Consider the following 19,342-nt stretch of genomic DNA (forward strand, 5'->3'; position numbering starts at 1 on the left):
TACAAAAATCGGGTTATAGTTGTTGTGAGCCATCTTTTCAGAGGCTCCTTCTGTTATCATGCTGTTAACTGGGTTCAGATCACAAGTTGTACGGTGTGATTGGTGTGGCTGGTATGAGTCTTACCCGGGATTCAAAATCCTTCCTTATTGTGTACGCTCGTCCGGGCACAGTATCCTAACTGAGGCTTGGAGGAGGGTCATAGGTGGAGGAGCCAGTGCACACCAGCTAGTCCTAAAGCTTTTACTTTGTGCCCAGTCTCCTGCGGAGCCGCTATTCCCCATGGTCCTTTCGGAGTCCCCAGCATCCACTACGGACTATGAGAAATAGAATTATCGGTAAGTAAATTCTTATTTTCTGATGATACCCCAGGTACCACAAAAAAGGGTATTAAGTTTGGTGAGAAAAAACTACCAGTAGTTTTTCCTGCATCTGACGAATTAAATGAGGTGTGTGAGGAAGCGTGGACTTCCCCAGATAAGAAATTGATCATTTCTAAACGGTTAATGGCTGCGTACCCTTTCCCGCCAGAGGATAGGTCACGCTGGGAAACACCCCCTAGGGTAGATAAAGCACTGACACGCTTATCAAAGAAGGTGGCACTACCGTCTCCGGATACGGCCGCCCTAAAAGAACCTGCTGATAGAAAGCTGGAAAGTACCCTAAAAGCTATATACACACACACTGGCATTATATTGAGACCCGCTATTGCATCAGCTTGGATGTGCAGTGCTGCTGCTGCGTGGTCAGACTCCCTGTCGGAAAACATTGATACCATGGATAGGGACAATATTTTGCTAACGATTGACCATATAAAAGACGCGGTCTTATACATGCGTGATGCACAGAGGGATATTTGCCGGCTGGCATCAAAAATAAGCGCTATGTCCATTGCCGCCAGGCGGGGGTTATGGACTAGGAATGGTCAGGTGATGCCGACTCCAAGCGGCACATGGAAGTTTTACCCTATAAAGGGGTGGAACTTTTTGGGGAAGGTCTTTCAGACCTCGTTTCCACAGCTACTGCTGGGAAATCGACTTTTTTGCCACAGGCTACCCCACAGCAAAAGAAAGCACCGTATTATCAGGTACAGTCCTTTCGGCCCCAGAAAAATAAGCGGGCTAGAGGCTCATCCTTTCTGCCGAGGGGCAGAGGAAGGGGGAAAAAGCTGCAGCACACAGCTAGTTCCCAGGAGCAGAAGTCCTCCCCTGCGTCCGGTAAGTCCGCAGCATGACGCTGGGGCTGCTCAGGCGGACTCGGGAACGGTGGGGGCACGTCTCAGGTTTTTCAGCACACAGTGGGCTCTCTCACAAGTGGATCCCTGGGTCCTTCAAGTAGTATCTCAGGGGTACAGGCTGGAATTCGAGACGTCTCCCCCCCGCCGTTTCCTAAAATCTGCCTTGCCGGCAACTCCCTCTGCCAGGGAGGCAGTGTTGGTGGCTATTCAAAAACTGTATTCACAAAAAGTGATCGTCAAGGTACCCCTCCTTCAGCAAGGAAAGGGTTACTACTCCACAATGTTTGTGGTACCGAAACCGGACGGTTCGGTGAGACCCATCTTAAATTTAAAAGCCTTGAACACTTATATCAAAAGGTTCAAGTTCAAGATGGAATCGCTCAGGGCGGTTATTGCGAGCCTGGAGTAGGGGGATTTCATGGTATCCCTGGACATCAAGGATGCGTACCTGCATGTCCCCATTTACCCTCCGCACCAGGAGTACCTCAGATTTGTGGTACAGGACTGTCACTATCAGTTATCCACGGCACTGAGGGTCTTTACCAAGGTAATGGCCGAAATGATGATACTCCTTCGCAAGAAGGGAGTTTTAATTATCCCGTACTTGGACGATCTCCTGATAAAGGCGAGGTCCAAAGAACAGTTGATAGTGGGGGTGGCACTTTCTCAGGAAGCGCTACAACAGCACGGCTGGATTCTAAACATTCCAAAGTCACAGCTGGTCCCGACGACACGTCTTCTGTTCCTGGGAATGATTCTGGACACAGGCCAGAAAAGAGTGTTTCTTCCACTGGAAAAAGCCGAGGAATTGTCATCTCTGGTCAGAGACATCCTAAAACCAGGAAAAGTGTCGGTACATCAATGCACACGAGTCCTGGGAAAAATGGTAGCTTCGTACGAAGCAATTCCATTCGGAAGGTTCCACGCAAGGACGTTCCAGTGGGACCTGTTGGACAAATGGTCCGGGTCCCATCTCCAGATGCAACAGCGGATAACCCTATCGGCTAGAACCAGGGTGTCGCTGCTGTGGTGGCTGCAGAGGGCTCATCTACTAGAGGGCCGCAGATTCGGAATACAGGACTGGGTCCTGGTGACCACGGATGCCAGCCTTCGGGGCTGGGGGGCAGTCACAAAGGGAAAAAATTTCCAAGGACTGTGGTCAAATCAGTAGATTTCTCTTCACATAAATATCCTGGAGCTAAGGGCCATTTACAATGCCCTAAGCCAGGCAAGACCCCTGCTTCAAAACCAGCCGGTACTGATCCAGTCAGACAACATCACGGCGGTCGCCCATGTAAACAGACAGGGCGGCACGAGAAGCAGGATTGCGATGGCAGAAGCCACAAGGATTCTCAGATGGGCAGAGAATCATGTGTTAGCACTGACGGCAGTGTTTATTCCGGGAGTGGACAACTGGGAAGCAGACTTCCTCAGCAGGCACGACCTCCACCCGGGAGAATGGGGACTTCATCCAGAAGTCTTCCAAATGCTGGTCAACCGGTGGGAAAAACCAGTGGGAAAAACCGGTGGGAAAAACCAATGCTGGTCAACCGGTGGGAAAAGACATGATGGAGTCCCGCCTCAACAAGAAGTTGAAAAGATATTGCGCCCTGTCAAGAGACCCTCAGGCGATAGCGGTGGACGCTCTAGTGACACCATGGGTGTACCAGTCGGTTTATGTGTTTCCTCCTCTACCTCTCATACCCAAGGTACTGAGAATAATAAGAAGGCGAGGAGTGAAAACCATACTCGTGGTTCCGGATTGGCCAAGAAGAGCTTGGTACCCGGAACTTCAAGAGATGCTTACAGAGGACCCTTGGCCTCTGCCGCTCAGACAAGACCTGCTGCAGCAGGGACCCTGTCTGTTCCAAGACTTACCGCGGCTGCGTTTGACGGCATGGCGGTTGAACACCGGATCCTGAAGGAAAAGGGTATTCCGGAGGAAGTCATCCCTACCCTGATCAAAGCCAGGAAGGATGTCACCGCAAGACATTATCACCGCATTTGGCGAAAATATGTTGCTTGGTGTGAGGCCATGAAGGCCCCGACGGAGGAATTTCAACTGGGTCGATTCCTGCACTTCCTGCAAGCAGGGGTGACGTTGGGCCTCAAATTGGGGTCCATAAAGGTCCAGATTTCGGCTCTGTCGATTTTCTTCCAAAAAGAACTGGCTTCACTACCCGAAGTTCAGACTTTTGTCAAAGGGAGTACTGCATATTCAGCCTCTTTTTGTGCCCCCAGTGGCACCTTGGGATCTCAATGTGGTTTTGGCATTCCTGAAATCACATTGGTTCGAACCACTTAAGACTGTGGTTTTAAAATATCTCACGTGGAAAGTGGTCATGCTGTTGGCCTTGGCTTCGGCCAGGCGGGTTTCAGAATTGGCGGCTTTGTCTTGTAAAAGCCCTTATCTGATTTTCCATATGGATAGGGCAGAATTGAGGACTCGTCCTCCGTTTCTCCCAAAGGTGGTCTCAGCTTTTCACTTGAACCAACCTATTGTGGTGCCTGCGGCTACCAGGGACTTGGAGGTTTCCAAGTTGCTGGACGTAGTCAGGGCCCTAAAAATTTATATTTCCAGGACGGCTGGAGTCAGAAAGACTGACTTGCTGTTTATCCTGTATGCACCCACCAAGCTGGGTGCTCCTGCTTCTAAGCAGTCTATTGCGCGCTGGATTTGTAGCACTATTCAGCTGGCGCATTCTGCGGTAGGCTTACCGCAGCCTAAATCTGTAAAAGCCCATTCCACACGGAAGGTGGGCTCATCTTGGGCGGCTGCCCGAGGGGTCTCGGCTTTACAACTTTGCCGAGCAGCTACTTGGTCGGGGGCAAACACGTTTGCAAAATTCTACAAATTTGATACCCTGGCTGAGGGGGACCTGGAGTTCTCTCATTCGGTGCTGCAGAGTCATCCGCACTCTCCCGCCCGTTTGGGAGCTTTGGTATAATCCCCATGGTCCTTACGGAGTCCCCAGCATCCACTAGGACGTCAGAGAAAATAAGAATTTACTCACCGGTAATTCTATTTCTCGTAGTCCGTAGTGGATGCTGGGCGCCCATCCCAAGTGCGGATTGTCTGCAATACCTGTACATAGTTATTGTTACAAAAAATCGGGTTTTGTTGTGAGCCATCTCTTCAGAGGCTCCATTTGTTATCATACTGTTAACCGGGGTTCCTATCACGTGTTATATGGTGTGATTGGTGTGGCTGGTATGAGTCTTACACGGGATTCAAAAATCCTTCCTTATTGTGTCAGCTCTTCCGGGCACAGTTCCTAACTGAGGCTTGGAGGAGGGTCATAGGGGGAGGAGCCAGTGCACACCAGATAGTCCTAAATCTTTCTTTAGATGTGCCCAGTCTCCTGCGGAGCCGTCTATTCCCCATGGTCCTTACGGAGTCCCCAGCATCCACTACGGACTACGAGAAATAGAATTACCGGTGAGTAAATTCTTAGTATTTATTTATATATATATATATATATATATAATATTGTCCCCGATCCCATGTATATATATATATATATTATCCCCGATCCCATGTGTTATTGCGCGATCGCTGGTCTGTTTTTGCCCAGATGAAAACGGCCTGTAATAGGATACCGTGATAATGACCATCGGTCATTAATCGCGATATCGCAAGGCACAAATGGATCGTGGATAATAGGATACCCCCCAGTATGTAGAGGTTACTCTTGCCTCCCTTGTAAGCAAGTGTATATCAGTTCTGTATATGTAATGTGTTCTTTGGCAAAACTTTTTGATGTAATTGAAAAATTTAATTTTGGTGCACACTGGAAAATCATTAGTTAATAATGCATTTTGTTTCTTTACAGTAAGCAAACAAGTCTTTGGAATGAAGGAGACCTATACCATAAGAAGCTCAGAGAGAATGAAAACAGCAGCAAAGTATCCGTGACATTCATCCTTTCTGGGGTGGATGATATTTCTCTTCATGATGATCTGGGCAAAGCTTCTGGCAAAGAAGACACTGAACTGGTAATCCTATGGAAATGTGCAGCATATTAATAGGAGCCACACAAAGTCTGTAATGATGTTGTGAATGTAATATTTGTTACATATTAGGGGTGATTCATTCACTTTCATTTATGTAGCAATTATTTTCTTGATTGTTTCTCAGTCATAGTTTCCCAGCATGCCCTGAGGCACCATCTTATTCTGGGGTGCTTTGCTGTCCCTCAGCAAGGCAGCATCTCTTGCCTTTTGGTGATCAGCATGTTACACTGTGTAATATAACTAGCTTATGGATACTTCTTGGGCAAATTGCTCTCCGTTATAGGATTTGGTAATCGCTGATGGTACTTATCATGACATATTCCAGTAGAGAAGCAATATATCTGGAGTGTGGTTTTTTTTTTTTTTTTGGTCCAACCTTTCTGTCAAAGCCAGAAACCATACTGACCCTTGTGGTATGTTATAAAAGACATGCAAATTGACAGAGTAGCCCATTCAATTTCACATCTCTCATGGTATAGAATATTTTTGCTTTTGCAAATGTTATAAATTGCCTTTTTATATTGGTTCCAACATTTAAGTTGAATTTAATGGAAAATTAGAGAAATATAAAAACAGTGCAGTCATATTCAAAACTTTTTTTTTCAAACTGATACTTTTTTAACAAATTTCTCTGACGTTCTAGTGGATGCTGGGAACTCCGTAAGGACCATGGGGAATAGCGGCTCCGCAGGAGACTGGGCACAAAAAGTAAAAGCTTTAGACTAGCTGGTGTGCACTGGCTCCTCCCCCTATGACCCTCCTCCAAGCCTCAGTTAGATTTTTGTGCCCGAACGAGAAGGGTGCAAGCTAGGTGGCTCTCCTGAGCTGCTTAGAAGTAAAAGTTTAAATAGGTTTTTTATTTTCAGTGAGTCCTGCTGGCAACAGGCTCACTGCATCGTGGGACTAAGGGGAGAAGAAGCGAACTCACCTGACTGCAGAGTGGATTGGGCTTCTTGGCTACTGGACATTAGCTCCAGAGGGACGATCACAGGTTCAGCCTGGATGGGTCCCGGAGCCGCGCCGCCGGCCCCCTTACAGAGCCAGAAGAGCGAAGAGGTCCGGAGAAAGCGGCGGCAGAAGACGTTCCTGTCTTCAAATAAGGTAGCGCACAGCACTGCAGCTGTGCGCCATTGCTCTCAGCACACTTCACACTCCGGTCACTGAGGGTGCAGGGCGCTGGGGGGGAGCGCCCTGAGACGCAATAAAAACGATATAAAAACCTTATATGGCTAAAAAAAAATGCATCACATATAGCTCCTGGGCTATATGGATGCATTTATCCCCTGCCAGTTTCCTGAAAAAAGCGGGAGAAAAGGCTGCCGTGAAGGGGGCGGAGCCTTTCTCCTCAGCACACAAGCGCCATTTTCTTTCACAGCTCCGCTGGAAGGACGGCTCCCTGACTCTCCCCTGCAGTCCTGCACTACAGAAACAGGGTAAAACAGAGAGGGGGGCACTATTGGCAGCTAATATATAAATACAGCAGCTATAACAGGGAGTAACACTTATATAAGGTTATCCCTGTATATATATAGCGCTCTGGTGTGTGCTGGCAAACTCTCCCTCTGTCTCCCCAAAGGGCTAGTGGGGTCCTGTCCTCTATCAGAGCATTCCCTGTGTGTGTGCTGGGTGTCGGTACGATTGTGTCGACATGTATGAGGAGGAAAATGATGTGGAAGCAGAGCAATTGCCTGTGTTAGTGATGTCACCCCCTAGGGAGTCGACACCTGACTGGATGGTAGTAATTAAAGAATTACGTGACAATGTCAGCACTTTGCAAAAAACTGTTGACGACATGAGACAGCCGACAAATCAATTAGTGCCTGTTCAGGCGTCTCAGACACCGTCAGGGGCGCTAAAACGCCCGTTACCTCAGATGGTCGACACAGACCCTGACACGGATACTGAATCCAGTGTCGACGGTGACGAGACAAACGTAATGTCCAGTAGGGCCACACGTTACATGATCACGGCAATGAAGGAGGCATTGAACATTTCTGACACTACAAGTACCACAAAAAAGGGTATTATGTGGGGTGTGAAAAAACTACCAGTGGTTTTTCCTGAGTCAGATGAATTAAATGAGGTGTGTGATAAAGCGTGGGTTTCCCCCGATAAAAAACTGCTGATTTCTAATAAATTATTGGCACTATACCCTTTCCCGCCAGAGGTTAGGGCACGTTGGGAAACACCCCCTAGGGTAGATAAGGCGCTCACACGCTTATCAAAACAAGTGGCGTTACCGTCTCCTGATACGGCCGCTCTCAAGGAACCAGCTGATAGAAGGCTGGAAAATATCTTAAAAGGTATATACACACATACCGGTGTTATACTGCGACCAGCGATCGCCTCAGCCTGGATGTGCAGCGCTGGAGTGGCTTGGTCGGATTCCCTGACTGAAAATATTGATACCCTGGATAGGGACAGTATATTATTAACTATAGAGCATTTGAAGGATGCATTACTATATATGCGAGATGCACAGAGGGATATTTGCACCCTGGCATCTAGAGTAAGTGCGATGTCCATTTCTGCCAGAAGAACGTTATGGACGCGACAGTGGTCAGGTGATGCGGATTCTAAACGACATATGGAAGTATTGCCGTATAAAGGGGAGGAGTTATTTGGGGGCGGTCTATCGGACCTGGTGGCCACAGCAACGGCTGGAAAATCCACCTTTTTACCCCAGGTCACCTCTCAGCAGAAAAAGACACCGTCTTTTCAAACCCAGTCCTTTCGTCCCTATAAGGGCAAGAGGGAAAAAGGCCGCTCGTTCCTGCCCCGGGGCAGAGGAAGGGGAAAAAGACTGCACCATGCAGCCTCTTCCCAGGAGCAGAAGCCCTCCCCCGCTTCTGCCAAGTCCTCAGCATGACGCTGGGGCTCTGCAAGCAGACTCGGGCACGGTGGGGGGCCGTCTCAAGAATTTCAGCGCGCAGTGGGCTCACTCGCAAGTGGACCCCTGGATCCTGCAGGTAGTATCACAGGGGTACAAATTGGAATTCGAGACGTCTCCCCCTCGCCGGTTCCTGAAGTCTGCTCTACCAACGTCTCCCTCCGACAGGGAGGCAGTATTGGAAGCTATTCACAAGCTGTATTCCCAGCAGGTGATAATCAAGGTACCCCTCCTACAACAGGGAAAGGGGTATTATTCCACGCTGTTTGTGGTACCGAAGCCGGACGGCTCGGTGAGACCAATTTTAAATCTAAAATCTTTGAACACTTACATAAAAAGGTTCAAATTCAAGATGGAGTCACTCAGAGCAGTGATAGCGAACCTGGAAGAAGGGGACTATATGGTATCTCTAGACATCAAGGATGCTTATCTCCATGTCCCAATCTACCCTTCTCACCAAGGGTACCTCAGGTTTGTGATACAAAACTGTCATTATCAGTTTCAGACGCTGCCGTTTGGATTGTCCACGGCACCACGGGTCTTTACCAAGGTAATGGCCGAAATGATGATTCTTCTTCGAAGAAAAGGCGTATCAATTATCCCTTACTTGGACGATCTCCTGATAAGGGCAAGGTCCAGGGAACAGTTAGAGGTCGGAGTAGCACTATCTCAGGTAGTGCTACGTCAGCACGGGTGGATTCTAAATATCCCAAAATCACAGCTGATTCCAACAACACGTCTACTGTTCCTAGGGATGATTCTGGACACAGTCCAGAAAAAGGTGTTTCTCCCGGAGGAGAAGGCCAGGGAGTTATCCGAGCTAGTCAGGAACCTCCTAAAACCAGGACAAGTGTCAGTGCATCAGTGCACGAGAGTCCTGGGAAAAATGGTGGCTTCTTACGAAGCGATTCCATTCAGAAGATTCCATGCAAGAACTTTTCAGTGGGATCTGCTGGACAAATGGTCCGGATCGCATCTTCAGATGCATCAGCGGATAACCCTATCTCCAAGGACAAGGGTATCTCTCCTGTGGTGGTTACAGAAGGCTCATCTTCTAGAGGGCCGCAGATTCGGCATTCAGGATTGGATGCTGGTAACCACGGATGCCAGCCTGAGAGGCTGGGGAGCAGTCACACAGGGAAGAAATTTCCAGGGCTTGTGGTCAAGCATGGAAACGTCTCTTCACATAAATATCCTAGAGCTAAGGGCCATTTACAATGCCCTAAGTCAAGCAAGGCCTCTGCTTCAGGGTCAACCGGTATTGATCCAGTCGGACAACATCACGGCTGTCGCCCACGTAAACAGACAGGGCGGCACAAGAAGCAGGAGGGCAATGGCAGAAGCTGCAAGGATTCTCCGCTGGGCGGAAAATCATGTGATAGCACTGTCAGCAGTGTTCATTCCGGGAGTGGACAACTGGGAAGCAGACTTCCTCAGCAGACACGACCTCCACCCGGGGGAGTGGGGACTTCATCCAGAAGTCTTCCAAGTGATTGTAAACCGTTGGGAAAAACCAAAGGTGGACATGATGGCGTCCCGTCTCAACAAGAAACTGGACAGATATTGCGCCAGGTCAAGGGACCCTCAGGCAATAGCGGTGGACGCTCTGGTAACTCCGTGGGTGTTCCAGTCGGTATATGTGTTCCCTCCTCTTCCTCTCATACCAAAAGTACTGAGAATCATAAGAAGGAGAGGAGTAAGAACGATACTCGTGGCTCCGGATTGGCCAAGAAGAACTTGGTACCCGGAGCTGCAAGAGATGCTCACGGAGGACCCGTGGCCTCTACCTCTAAGGAAGGACCTGCTCCAGCAGGGACCTTGTCTGTTCCAAGACTTACCGCGGCTGCGTTTGATGGCATGGCGGTTGAACGCCGGATCCTGAAGGAAAAAGGCATTCCAGATGAAGTCATCCCTACCCTGATCAAGGCCAGGAAGGATGTAACTGCAAAACATTATCATCGCATTTGGCGAAAATATGTTGCGTGGTGTGAGGCCAAGAAGGCCCCTACGGAGGAATTTCAACTGGGTCGTTTCCTACATTTCCTGCAAGCAGGATTGTCTATGGGCCTAAAATTAGGATCCATTAAGGTTCAAATTTCGGCCCTATCGATCTTCTTCCAGAAAGAACTGGCTTCAGTGCCTGAAGTTCAGACGTTTGTCAAAGGGGTACTGCATATACAGCCTCCTTTTGTGCCTCCAGTGGCACCTTGGGATCTCAATGTAGTTTTAGGGTTCCTAAAATCACATTGGTTTGAACCACTTGCCACAGTGGATTTGAAATATCTCACATGGAAAGTGGTAATGCTGTTGGCCCTGGCTTCAGCCAGGCGCGTATCAGAATTGGCGGCTTTATCCTATAAAAGCCCTTACCTGATATTTCATTCGGATAGGGCGGAATTGAGGACTCGTCCTCAATTTCTCCCTAAGGTGGTTTCGGCGTTTCACATGAATCAACCTATTGTGGTACCTGTGGCTACTAGGGACTTGGAGGACTCCAAGTTGCTGGACGTAGTCAGGGCCCTGAAAATATATGTTTCCAGGACGGCTGGAGTCAGAAAATCTGACTCGCTGTTTATACTGTATGCACCCAACAAGCTGGGTGCTCCTGCTTCTAAGCAGACGATTGCTCGTTGGATTTGTAGTACAATTCAACTTGCACATTCTGTGGCAGGCCTGCCACAGCCAAAATCTGTAAAAGCCCATTCCACAAGGAAGGTGGGCTCATCTTGGGCGGCTGCCCGAGGGGTCTCGGCTTTACAACTTTGCGGAGCAGCTACTTGGTCAGGGGCAAACACGTTTGCTAAATTCTACAAATTTGATACCCTGGCTGAGGAGGACCTGGAGTTCTCTCATTCGGTGCTGCAGAGTCATCCGCACTCTCCCGCCCGTTTGGGAGCTTTGGTATAATCCCCATGGTCCTTACGGAGTTCCCAGCATCCACTAGGACGTCAGAGAAAATAAGAATTTACTTACCGATAATTCTATTTCTCATAGTCCGTAGTGGATGCTGGGCGCCCATCCCAAGTGCGGATTGTCTGCAATACTTGTATATAGTTATTGTTACAAACAAATCGGGTTGTTTATTGTTGGAAGCCATCTTTTCAGAGGCTCCTACGGTTATCATACTGTTAACTGGGTTCAGATCACGAGTTGTACGGTGTGATTGGTGTGGCTGGTATGAGTCTTACCCGGGATTCAAGATCCTTCCTTATTATGTACGCTCGTCCGGGCACAGTATCTTAACTGAGGCTTGGAGGAGGGTCATAGGGGGAGGAGCCAGTGCACACCAGCTAGTCTAAAGCTTTTACTTTTTGTGCCCAGTCTCCTGCGGAGCCGCTATTCCCCATGGTCCTTACGGAGTTCCCAGCATCCACTACGGACTATGAGAAATAGAATTATCGGTAAGTAAATTCTTATTTTTTACAGTACAGTGATGAAGATGCTGATGATGAAGGATGCAACGTGACGCAAGGTGATAAGCTCCGTGTCTTGAAGAGTAGAAAGCAGGGAAGAATATCTTCTGCAGCGCCACTTTCGTAAGTTACCCTTGATGCACTTACTCATTTCCATACTGATTTTGTTATGCTTTTGTGTTTTGAGTTTTGTTTGTTGTTGGGGTTTTTTTTCTTTAGTGTGTGGGGGGAGTATTTTTGGTTGTGTGTCTTGTACCTCCCATCTCCTGTGTTCCAGTGTGCTGTACTACAGTAATGCAGCTATTTGGAATATTGTAGTCTTTAAATCAACATTTATATAGTGACAGCTGAATGTTACATTCTGGAAAGAGCTAAAACAATTCTAGTGTTTAGAGTTACATGGAAAGGGTGGAAGTGCAAAGGTTTCATCAACTTCATCCTCTTAGAACTTCTAACTTTGTTAAGTGGGGGAAATTTCATGCTGCATCGTCATATTTTTTATTTCTCTATCGTCCTAGTGGATGCTGGGGTTCCTGAAAGGACCATGGGGGAATAGCGGCTCCGCAGGAGACAGGGCACAAAAGTAAAGCTTTCCGATCAGGTGGTGTGCACTGGCTCCTCCCCCTATGACCCTCCTCCAAGCCAGTTAGATTTTTGTGCCCGGCCGAGAAGGGTGCAATCTAGGTGGCTCTCCTAAAGAGCTGCTTAGAAAAGTTTAGCTTAGGTTTTTTATTTTACAGTGAGTCCTGCTGGCAACAGGATCACTGCAACGAGGGACTTAGGGGAGAAGAAGTGAACTCACCTGCGTGCAGGATGGATTGGCTTCTTGGCTACTGGACATCAGCTCCAGAGGGACGATCACAGGTACAGCCTGGATGGTCACCGGAGCCTTGCCGCCGGCCCCCTTGCAGATGCTGAAGTAAGAAGGTCCAGAATCGGCGGCAGAAGACTCCTCAGTCTTCTAAAGGTAGCGCACAGCACTGCAGCTGTGCGCCATTTTCCTCTCAGCACACTTCACACGGCAGTCACTGAGGGTGCAGGGCGCTGGGAGGGGGGCGCCCTGGGAGGCAAATGAATACCTATTTTGGCTAAAAATACCTCACATAGCCTCCGGAGGCTATATGGAGATATTTAACCCCTGCCAGAATCCGTTAAGAGCGGGAGACGAGGCCGCCGAAAAAGGGGCGGGGCCTATCTCCTCAGCACACAGCGCCATTTTCCCTCACAGAAAGGCTGGAGGGAAGGCTCCCAGGCTCTCCCCTGCACTGCACTACAGAAACAGGGTTAAAACAGAGAGGGGGGGGGGCACTAATTTGGCGTTAGAAATATATAAAAAAGATGCTATAAGGGAAAACACTTATATAAGGTTGTCCCTATATAATTATAGCGTTTTTGGTGTGTGCTGGCAAACTCTCCCTCTGTCTCTCCAAAGGGCTAGTGGGTCCTGTCCTCTATCAGAGCATTCCCTGTGTGTGTGCTGTGTGTCGGTACGTGTGTGTCGACATGTAGGAGGACGATGTTGGTGAGGAGGCGGAGCAATTGCCTGTAATGGTGATGTCACTCTCTAGGGAGTCGACACCGGAATGGATGGCTTATTTAGGGAATTACGTGATAATGTCAACACGCTGCAAGGTCGGTTGACGACATGAGACGGCCGACAAACAATTAAACGCCCGTTTACTTTAGTCGGTCGACACAGACACAGACAGGGACACTGAATCCAGTGTCGACGGTGAATAAACAAACGTATTCCTTATTAGGGCCACACGTTAAAGGCAATGAAGGAGGTGTTACATATTTCTGATACTACAAGTACCACAAAAGAGGGTATTATGTGGGATGTGAAAAAACTACCATAGTTTTTCCTGAATCAGATAAATTAAATAAAGTGTGTGATGATGCGTGGGTTCCCCCCGATAGAAAATTATGGGCGGTATACCCTTTCCCGCCAGAAGTTAGGGCGCGTTGGGAAACACCCCTTAGGGTGGATAAGGCGCTCACACGCTTATCAAAACAAGTGGCGGTACCGTCTATAGATAGGGCCGTCCTCAAGGACCAGCTGACAGGAGGCTGGAAAATATCATAAAAAGTATATACACACATACTGGTGTTATACTGCGACCAGCGATCGCCTCAGCCTGGATGTGCAGAGCTGGGGTGGCTTGGTCGAATTCCCTGACTAAAAATATTGATACCCTTGACAGGGACAGTATTTTATTGACTATAGAGCATTTAAAGGATGCATTTCTATATATGCGAGATGCACAGAGGGATATTTGCACTCTGGCATCAAGAGTAAATGCGATGTCCATAACTGCCAGAAGATGTTATGGACACGACAGTGGTCAGGTGATGCAGATTCCAAACGGCACAAAGGTGTATTGCCGTATAAAGGAAGAGGAGTTATTTGGGGTCGGTCCATCGGACCTGGTGGCCACGGCAACTGCTGGAAAATCCACCGTTTTTACCCTAAGTCACATCTCTGCAGAAAAAGACACCGTCTTTTCAGCCTCAGTCTTTTCGTCCCTATAAGATTATATCTGCCCAGGGATAGAGGGAAAGGGAAGAAGACTGCAGCAGGCAGCCCATTCCCAGGAACAGAAGCGTTCCACCGCTTCTGACAAGTTCTCAGCATGGCGCTGAGACCGTACAGGACCCCTGGATCCTACAAGTAGTATCCCAGGGGTACAGATTGGAATGTCGAGACGTTTCCCCTTCGCAGGCTCCTGAAGTCTGCTTTACCAAGGTCTCCCTCCGACAAGGAGGCAGTATGGGAAAAAAATTCACAAGCTGTATTCCCAGCAGGTGATAATTAAATTACCCCTCCTACTACAAGAAAAGGGGTATTATTCCACACTATATTGTGGTACTGAAGCCAGAAGGCTAGGTGAGACTTATTCTAAAAAAATAAAATAAAAATAAAAATAATTTTTGAACACTTACAAAGGTTCAAATCAAGATGGAGTCACTCAGAGCAGTGATAACGAACCAGGAAGAAGGGGACTATATAGTGTCCCGGGACATCAGGGATGCTTACCTCTATGTCCCAAATTTGCCCTTCTCACTAAGGGTACCTCAGGTTCGTGGTGCAGAACTGTCACTATCAGTTTCAGACGCTGCCGTTTGGATTGTCCACGGCACCCCGGGTCTTTACCAAGGTAATGGCCGAAATGATGATTCTTCTTCGAAGAAAAGGCGTCTTAATTATCCCTTACTTGGACGATCTCCTGATAAGGGCATAGTCCAGGGAACAGTTGGAGGTCGGAGTAGCACTATCTAGGATACTGCTACAACAGCACGGGTGGATTCTAAATATTCCAAAATCGCAGCTGATCCCGACGACACGTCTGCTGTGCCTAGGGATGATTCTGGACACAGTCCAGAAAAAGGTGTTTCTCCCGGAAGAGAAAGCCAGGGAGTTATCCGAGCTAGTCAGGAACCTCCTAAAAACAGTGCATCATTGCACAAGGGTCCTGGTAAAAATGGTGGCTTCCTACGAAGCAATTCCATTCGGCAGATTTCACGCAAGAACTTTTCAGTGGGATCTGCTGGACAAATGGTCCGGATCGCATCTTCAGATGCATCAGCGGATAACCCTATATCCAAGGACAAGGGTGTCTCTCCTGTGGTGGTTATAGAGTGCTCATCTTCTAGAGGGCCGCAGATTCGGCATTCAGGATTGGATGCTGGTGACCACGGAGCCCAGCCCGAGAGGCTGGGGAGCAGTCACACAAGGAAAAAATTTCCAGGGAGTGTGATCAAGTCTGGAGACTTTTCTCCACATAAATATACTGGAGCTAAGGGTAAATTTATAATGCTCTAAGCTTAGCAAGACCTCTGCTTCAAGGTCAGCCGGTATTGATCCAGTGGGAAAAACATCACGGCAGTCGCCCACGTAAACAGACAGGGCGACACAAGAAGCAGGACAAAAACTGCAAGGACTTTTCGCTGGGCGGAAAATCATGTGATAGCACTGTCAGCAGTGTTTCATCCCGGGAATGGAAACTGGGAAGCAGACTTCCTCAGCAGGCACGACCTCCACCCGGGAGAGTGGAAACTTCATCGGGAAGTTTTTTCCACATGATTGTAAACCGTTGGGAAATACCAAAGGTGGACATGATGGCGTCCCGTCTGAACAAAAAACGGGACAGGTATTGCGCCAGGTCAAGAGACCCTCAGGCAATAGCTGTGGACGTTCTGGTAACACCGTGGGTGTACCAGTCGGTGTATGTGTTCCCTCCTCTGCTTCTCATACCTAAGGTGCTGAGAATTATAAGACGTAGAGGAGTAAGAACTATACTCATGGCTCCGGATTGGCCAAGAAGGACTTGGTACCCGGAACTTCAAGAGATGCTTACAGAGGTCTTATGGCCTCTGCCGCTAAGAAGGGACTTGCTTCAGCAAGTACCATGTCTGTTCCAAGACTTACCGCAGCTGCGTTGGTCGGCATGGCGGTGGAAAGCCGGATCCTAAGGGAAAAAGGCATTCCGGAAGAGGTCATTCCTACCCTGGTCAAAGCCACATGTGGCGAAAATATGTTGCGTGGTGTGAGGCCAGGAAGGCCCCACAAAGAAATTTCAACTCGGTCGTTTCCTGCATTTCCTGCAAACAGGAGTGTCTATGGGCCTCAGATTGGGGTCCATTAAGGTTCAAATTTCGGCCCTGTCGATTTTCTTCCAGAAAGAATTGGCTTCAGTTCCTGAAGTCCAGAAGTTTTGTCAAGGGAGTATTGCATATACAACCCCCTTTTGTGCCTCCAGTGGCACTGTGGGATCTCAACGTAGTTCTGGGATTCCTCAAATCACATTGGTTTAAAACCAGTCAAATCTGTGGATTTGAAGCATCTCACATGAAAAGTGACCATGCTCTTGGCCCTGGCCTGGACCAGGCGAGTGTCAAATTGGTGGTTTTTTCTCAAAAAAGCCCATATCTGTTTGTCCATTGGGACAGGGCAGAGCTGCGGACTCGTCCCCAGTTCTCTCCCTAAGGTGGTGTCAGTGTTTCACCTGAACCAGCTTATTGTGGTGTCTTGCACCTACTAGGGACTTGGAGGACTCCAAGTTGCTAGATGTGGTCAGGGCCCTGAAAATATGTTCCAGGACGGCTGGAGTCAGGAAAACTGACTTGCTGTTATCCTGTATGCACCCAACAAACTGGGTGCTCTTGCTTCTAAGCAGACTATTGCTAGTTGGATGTGTAATACAATTCAGCTTGCACATTCTGTGGCAGGCCTGCCACAGCCAAAATATGTAAATGCCCATTCCACAAGGAAGGTGGGCTCATCTTGGGCGGCTGCCCGAGGGGTCTCGGCTTTACAACTTTGCCGAGCAGCTACTTGGTCAGGGGCAAACACGTTTGCTAAATTCTACAAATTTGATACCCTGGCTAAGGAGGACCTGGAGTTCTCTCATTCGGTGCTGCAGAGTCATCCGCACTCTCCCGCCCGTTTGGGAGCTTTGGTATAATCCCCATGGTCCTTTCAGGAACCCCAGCATCCACTAGGACGATAGAGAAAATAAGAATTTACTTACCGATAATTCTATTTCTCGGAGTCCGTAGTGGATGCTGGGCGCCCATCCCAAGTGCGGATTATCTGCAATACTTGTACATAGTTACAAAAATCGGGTTATTATTGTTGTGAGCCATCTTTTCAGAGGCTCCGCTGTTATCATACTGTTAACTGGGTTTAGATCACAAGTTGTACGGTGTGATTGGTGTGGCTGGTATGAGTCTTACCCGGGATTCAAAATTCCTCCCTTATTGTGTACGCTCGTCCGGGCACAGTACCTAACTGGCTTGGAGGAGGGTCATAGGGGGAGGAGCCAGTGCACACCACCTGATCGGAAAGCTTTACTTTTGTGCCCTGTCTCCTGCGGAGCCGCTATTCCCCCATGGTCCTTTCAGGAACCCCAGCATCCACTACAGACTCCGAGAAATAGAATTATCGGTAAGTAAATTCTTATTTTTTTGCTCCTGTATATTGGAATTTTTAGTTGGACTGTTTGAGGGCTCTCTTTGGTCATGTTTGGGGAAATGTGTAGACTTTAAATTACATCAGGAGGTGCAGTGAGAGGTTTTGGGTATGTAATGGTCTCTTAATCCGTACGTACTGGCACTCAAGTAACTCTTGATATTCTTGCATAACTCATCCTTTAATGTATTTTCTCTGACGTCCTAGTGGATGCTGGGAACTCCGTAAGGACCATGGGGATTAGCGGCTCCGCAGGAGACTGGGCACAAAAGTAAAGCTTTAGGACTACCTGGTGTGCACTGGCTCCTCCCCCTATGACCCTCCTCCAAGCCTCAGTTAGATTTTTGTGCCCGGCCGAGAAGGGTGCACACTAGGGGCTCTCCTGAGCTTCTTAGTGAAAGTTTAGTTTTAGGTTTTTTATTTTCAGTGAGACCTGCTGGCAACAGGCTCACTGCATCGAGGGACTAAGGGGAGAAGAAGCGAACCTGCCTGCTTGCAGCCAGCTTGGGCTTCTTAGGCTACTGGACACCATTAGCTCCAGAGGGACCGAACACAGGCCCAGCCTCGGAGCTCGGTCCCAGAGCCGCGCCGCCGGCCCCCTTACAGAGCCAGAAGCAAGAAGAGGTCCGGAAAAATCGGCGGCAGAAGACATCAGTCTTCAACAAGGTAGCGCACAGCACTGCAGCTGTGCGCCATTGTTACTCAGGCACACTTCACACTTCGGTCACTGAGGGTGCAGGGCGCTAGGGGGGGCGCCCTGAGCAGCAATGTAAACACCTTGGCTGGCATAAATACACCACATATAACCCCCAGGGCTATATGGATGTATTTTAACCCCTGCCAGAACTCACCAAAAAGCGGGAGAAAAGGCCGCCGAGAAGGGGGCGGAGCCTATCTCCTCAGCACACGGGCGCCATTTTCCATCACAGCTCCGCTGGAAGGACGTCTCCCTGCATCTCCCCTGCAGTCCTGCACTACAGAAAAGGGTAAAAAAGAGAGGGGGGCACTAATTTGGCGCAGTTTTAATACTAACAGCAGCTATAAAGGGAAAAGCACATTTTATAGTGGTATTCCTGTCTATAGATAGCGCTCTGGTGTGTGCTGGCATACTCTCCCTCTGTCTCCCCAAAGGGCTAGTGGGGTCCTGTCCTCTATCAGAGCATTCCCTGTGTGTGTGCGGTGTGTCGGTACGATTGTGTCGACATGTTTGAGGAGGAAAATGAGATGGAGGCGGAGCAATTGCCTATTATAGAGTTGTCACCCCCTAGGGAGTCGACACCTGAGTGGATGAGCTTATGGAAGGAATTGCGTGACTGTCAGCTCTTTACGACAGACAGTTGACGACATGAGACAGCCGGCTACTCAGCTTGTGCCTGTCCAGGGGTCTCAAACGCCATCAGGGGCTTTAAAACGCCCGTTACCTCAAATGGCAGACACAGACACGGATACTGACTCCATTTTTACCCCAGGTAGCTTCTCAACCTAAGAAGACGCCGTATTATCAGGCGCAGTCCTTTCGGCCCCATAAGGGCAAGCGGGCAAAAGGCGCCTCATTTCTGCCCCGTGGCAGAGGGAGAGGAAAAAGGCTGCAACAAACAGCCAGTTCCCAGGAACAAAAGCCCTCTCCCGCCTCCGCAAAGTCCTCAGCATGACGCTGGGGCTTTTCAAGCGGACTCAGGCACGGTGGGGGCCCGTCTCAAGAAGTTCAGTGCGCAGTGGGCCCACTCGCAAGTGGACCCCTGGATCCTTCAGGTGGTATCTCAGGGGTACAAATTGGAATTCGAGACGTCTCCCCCTCGCCGTTTTCTAAAGTCTGCTT

At 48.8% G+C, this 19,342-nt stretch overlaps 1 protein-coding gene across 7 annotated transcripts in view; it reads left to right on the plus strand.

Annotated features, from left to right (window-relative positions):
- CDC14B (cell division cycle 14B) overlaps positions 1-19,342 on the plus strand; it is a 358,395-nt gene that overhangs the window by 271,049 nt on the left and 68,004 nt on the right. For all 7 annotated transcript variants that reach the window (XM_063913731.1, XM_063913732.1, XM_063913730.1 and 4 more), the window contains exons 11-12: positions 5,069-5,231; positions 11,566-11,675. In XM_063913731.1, coding sequence (XP_063769801.1) covers positions 5,069-5,231; positions 11,566-11,675 — 273 coding nt within the window. The remainder of the gene's footprint in view (positions 1-5,068; positions 5,232-11,565; positions 11,676-19,342) is intronic.

Source organism: Pseudophryne corroboree, chromosome 1, assembly GCF_028390025.1.
Source record: "Pseudophryne corroboree isolate aPseCor3 chromosome 1, aPseCor3.hap2, whole genome shotgun sequence".
NCBI classification, from domain to species: Eukaryota; Metazoa; Chordata; class Amphibia; order Anura; family Myobatrachidae; genus Pseudophryne; species Pseudophryne corroboree.